The sequence below is a fragment of the Scylla paramamosain genome, chromosome 43, assembly GCF_035594125.1.
Source record: "Scylla paramamosain isolate STU-SP2022 chromosome 43, ASM3559412v1, whole genome shotgun sequence".
In the NCBI taxonomy this organism is placed as follows: domain Eukaryota; kingdom Metazoa; phylum Arthropoda; class Malacostraca; order Decapoda; family Portunidae; genus Scylla; species Scylla paramamosain.
Window position 1 is genome coordinate 8,182,284 of NC_087193.1, and position 5,000 is coordinate 8,187,283.

Below are 5,000 nucleotides of genomic sequence, written 5' to 3' on the forward strand. Positions count from 1 at the left end.
TCGTAAGTGAACCGCGAGTGAACCAGTGTTGGCGTTGCTGTACCTTGTTATTATTCAACTTCACTTTTTTCGCTTTTGTATTGTTTGTCACTGTCCACTGGGAAGCTTTAAATCTCGTAGTGAAATTTAAGAAAAAGCAACCATTTGAATCGTAAGTGAACCACGAGTGAACCATTTGTTGTCTTTGGTTCATATTATTCAACTTCACTTTCTCACTTTTTTATTTTGTTACTTTTTTATTGTCGTGAAATTTTACATGAGAACCATTTGAATCACAAGCGAACCCCGAGTGAAGCCGTGCAAGTGAATCGATTTTGACCTTCGTTTCATATTATTCAGCCTCACTTCTACTTTTGAATTCTCATTGGGCCTGGGAACTCACCCTGGTGTAAGAATTGGAAAAGGAACCGTAAGGATTTAAAAAGAGAAAGCCTTTGAACCGCATGTGAACTACGAGTGAAGCTTCGCAAATAAATCGTTCTCGAATTTACAGCATAATCCACTTCTTTTTAACTTTAATTCGTCACTATGGCAGAAAACTGATAAAATAATTCTTAAACGTGGATCAGGAGTGAATCAGAGAAACAACAACAACAACAACAACAACAACAACAACAACAACACCAACAACTCTGCACTGCCTCACACTAGTTCATATTCAACTTCCACTCGTCACTGTCTCCGGGAATGCGTGTGATGCTAAGATTCCGAGAAGAGAACCATTTGAACAACAAGTAAACGAAGAACGAAGCAGTGAAGTGAGATGAACATGAAGAAACAAAACACTGTCACTTTTCTTCACCTGCCCTCGCACTGGTCATTAATATACAGGTCACTCGCTTTCAATCTGGAAAAAGAAAGTCCAGCTAATACATATGGAATTTCGTAAACGTTCATAAATATTCACCTGACCTGGACTTTGTGGCGCCAGCGTGACGTTCATTTCTCTTGCCTTTAATTCGTCCTGTTTCGCCTCGCCGCCTAAGTGTTTATGATGCAGTGAATAAGTAAGGTTTCTGTGATAAGTAATAGGACAAACGTGGCATCTTCTGTGTAGACTCTGCCTGAATTTGAGCTTTTTTTCCCTTTTTCCTCGTTGACCTTGTTTGATGGAGGAGTTTCAAGGCACCTCAAAAACTAAATAAATAAAAAGTAAAATTTATAAAATAAATAATTTTTTTTTTCGTTTTGTCTTTTAAGAGAGAGAATTAATGGTCTCTTTTTTTCTCTGAATTTGTTTTTGTCCCTGGTCTCTCTCCTTGTGCATGAGAGAGAGAGAGAGAGAGAGAGAGAGAGAGAGAGAGAGAGAGAGAGAGAGAGAGAGAGAGAGAGAGAGAGAGAGAGAGAGAGAGAGAGTCTGCCACTGTCCTCAAGCGTGTATCTCTCTCTGTGTGTGCGTGTGTGTGTGCTCTCAATTCTGTATCCCGCTAGAACTTGTCAATAAACACACACACACACACACACACACACACACACACACACACACACACACACACACACAGGCACCAACTAACCAATCCCCGTCGTGCAAAATAAATAAATTAGCGTGGGAGCGTTCGCGGGTATCTTGGACAAACGTTACTCTCACATCTTACTCTCACTCTCTCCCTTCCCCCTCCACCTCCTGGCCCTCCGCCGCCGCCGCCGCTCTGGCCCTCAAAACACGGTTCCCCTCCTCCTTATCTCTCCTTATCAGCAGCGAAGACTAACTACAAACAAAGCAAGGTTTAAACGTCTTCCCGGATTGTTTTCTCTTTATTTTTCCTTCTCTCTTCTCCGTCATCAGGTTCCCAGTAGCCCGGTAGCTGGGGCAAAGCTGGGCAGGGTGATGATAGGGTGGCAGGGTGAAAGGGTGAAACTTAAACAACAGTAAACGAGCACCCTGGCACTGCTGCAGGGTTGGGTGACAGGGAAATAGTCTGCAATGGGAAGGGAAGTGTAGGTGAAGGGAAGTGTGGAGGTGATAGGATGATAAGTCGCAGGAAGGAGTGAGGTGATAGATGGTTGCGAGAAGCAATGTCGTGTTTTTTTATGTTTTTTTTACTGTGTTTTTGTGTGTTCGTGTCTTTTGTTACCTACGACCTCGTGTTTGGTCTTGTGTGCCTGGCTGCGGTGCGTGTGTGTGAGAGAGAGTGGGTGGGTGACTGCCTTCCTTCTACACTGCTCTATACAGTTCCCTTGTGTCGCAATCTAACCTAACCTAAAAATTCATCCAATCAAACGTTCCCTTCTTTCATTTCCCTCAGCCCCGCAACCATCCCACCACCTCACCACCACTGTCACATCCCACCTTCTCATCACCTTAAAGGACAATGTATTACACCCTAACAACACCACTACTGCCTCTCCTACCCTCAACACCACAAGAAAACCCTGAAACACTCGCCACCGTCACCTCCACACTGACACAAAGCCTCCTCCTCCACTTCCACACTTCTTGCACTCCACATCCCTGCCGCAGCCTTCAACTCAAGCCCCTCACACCACCACATGAACCTGAACCGGCCAAGAGCTCCCAGCCAGTACCTCCTACCGCCCCTTCCCTTCCCTCGGCCGCCAGACACCCTTTTACCACCTCAGGACCTAAAGAACATAATAAACAAATGTCGAAAGGAGGCGCAGCGTGAGACAGAGCGACGATTCCCCGACACCAAACCCCTGGGAGAGGCCGAACGCGTCTCTCGCCTCATTGTTTTGCTACTTGTCGGCCTGATAAACACGAGGGGAGACAAGGCAAGGCACCATAGTCTGAAACACTTCTGCGCTGCATCTCCATTTGCAAAAAGCCTCTAGTTGACGCTACACGGGTTTTTAAGGATGTTTTTACGGTTCTACTGACAGATTAACAGGATTTCTATGTTATTAACAGGAGAAACGCTCTTGAGAACCTGGCTGATCATCTCTGTGGCCTTTGAAAACAGTCGTGGTGAGAGCAAGGCGTTTTAGATACGGGCTTGAAGGGAGGGATAGGAGGGAGAGAGGCAAGGAAAGAGGGCGTGAGGGCGTGCATGATTCACGAAGACGGGCCGGCAGTGTGGGGCGTGGCGGTGCATCCATTCCGCTCCTCCAGGAAGTCCCATTTTTCAGTCAAGTCAACCGACCGTGCTAACAGAGATGCTATCTACCAATCACGTGATGGAAGGCGGGGTCACGTGACAGCACAGCTCCGCCCTGATTGGCTGGAACGTCCGTTTAGCCCCTTTTTTTTGTTCCTCCTTTTCCTTTCCTTCTTTTTTTGTGGGTCTGTATGCCGTCGCCAGGACACGAGATCATGTATGACAGGGTGACGGGGTGACAAGCAGATGGTGACGTTAGGGTGACGCTGTCCTGCTTCACCCTCGCCCTCACCCTGACGACTCAATGCACCTTATTCTGAAACATTCTTGGGCGCACCTCCATTCAAAAGTCTCCAGTTGAAGTGACGCAGGTTTCTAGGTGTGTTTTTATGGTTCTAGTGACAGATTAGCAAGATTTCTTCATTATCAACAGCAGAAACACTCTTGAGAACCCGGCTGATCATCTCTGTGGCCTTTGAAAATAGTAGTGGTGAGAGCAAAGCGTTTTTGAACACGGGCCAATGAACGTAAATCCACAGAGTCACGTGAAATGAAAGCCAGTGTTCCTTTACAGACATATAAGATAATTTTTCCTTTCTTTTTGTGGGAAAATTTGGAATAGGTGACTGACAACAGGTGAGGGAAACAGGTGGGAACTCGTAATGCAAACTAAGGCATAGTATCATTCTTTCTCTCTTCTATTTCTCTCTTAATTTCCCTCTATTCTCTTTATCTGCATTTCTCCTCCCGTATTCCTTCCTCTTCTCTTTACCTTACGCCTCCTCACACCAGTAGCTCTATCCTGTAAGTAGCAACACCAAGTTAGAAATACCCCAGGAGACTGGCGGCGCGGTAAAAAAACACGACCACCAACATACAGACAAAGGTTTATCCAGCGACTTTATATAAAACACCTGGGCGGCGGTAGGAGATAAGATCCACTCTAAACCTTAGCTAGAAAGAAAAAAAAAAAATAAAAGCAGCAGATAGAGACGGAAGGGAGTAAAAAAAAGTCCCAACTCAATTTTTTTTTTCAGCAACAATATATATATAAGAGGAAACGTGGGGGCGAACAAAAGGAAGCGCCACAAAAACAGATGCATCAACAGAAGGATATAAAAGGCGGATGTTTTGTTTGGTAATGTTGCATAATACGCGTCGCCGCCGATGAAATTAAACAGAAAATATATCTTGACGTACATTAACTTTTTTGTGTGTAAATAAACCAAAAAACACAAGTGGTCTCGTCTCATACCAATCTGCATAAGTCCAAACTGAAGGAAACACTCAAATAAGGATAATTGCGATAAGGTACACTATTATCTATTATTACACACTTCACATTCATTCCTATCTTGAAGGCAATGAGGCAAAAATTACTGTAATATGAGATCAGACCCCATTTACGATCCAATCCCAGATAAATCCGAGGGAAATTCATGACAGGTGTTATCAAGTGATCTCTTAAAGTCACGATTTTACGACAGAATTAAAAGAAAAAGCACCGTCCCTTATGAAGCCCTGAGGTACCCTTCACCCCCCTCAGGCAGCTCCTCTTCCTCCTCCTGCAGGTTCTTCAGCATGAGGCGCTGCGCTCGTTGCTCCCAGACCATCAGCAGTTCAGAGTTTGTGATGAGGGCGCGTGAGTTCGTTTACCACGTGCAGTGCTTCACGTGCGCCCACTGCCACGTGCAGCTGACCAAAGGGGACCAGTTTGGCATGTGTGGTCCAGTCATCTACTGCCGGGACCACTACCAGGTGAGTCACGAGGTCCCTCAAGGGGGTTTTCTGGGGGTGTTTCTAATTGTAGGAGTGACGTGGGTGAGCTATTCCGTCCGTCTCTCTAATGCAAGAGTTAACCAGTACTCTCAATCATTCATCCTTTTTCTGGTAAACTCTGGATCTCCCTGTCTGCTTCTGTATTTCCTCCTTCCTATGACTTGA

General features: G+C 45.3%; 1 protein-coding gene across 2 annotated transcripts in view; it reads left to right on the forward strand.

Annotated features, from left to right (window-relative positions):
- Positions 1 to 5,000, forward strand: part of LOC135093655 (LIM/homeobox protein Lhx9-like) — a 115,026-nt gene that overhangs the window by 61,959 nt on the left and 48,067 nt on the right. For both annotated transcript variants that reach the window (XM_063993122.1, XM_063993123.1), the window contains exon 4: positions 4,628 to 4,814. In XM_063993122.1, coding sequence (XP_063849192.1) covers positions 4,628 to 4,814 — 187 coding nt within the window. The remainder of the gene's footprint in view (positions 1 to 4,627; positions 4,815 to 5,000) is intronic.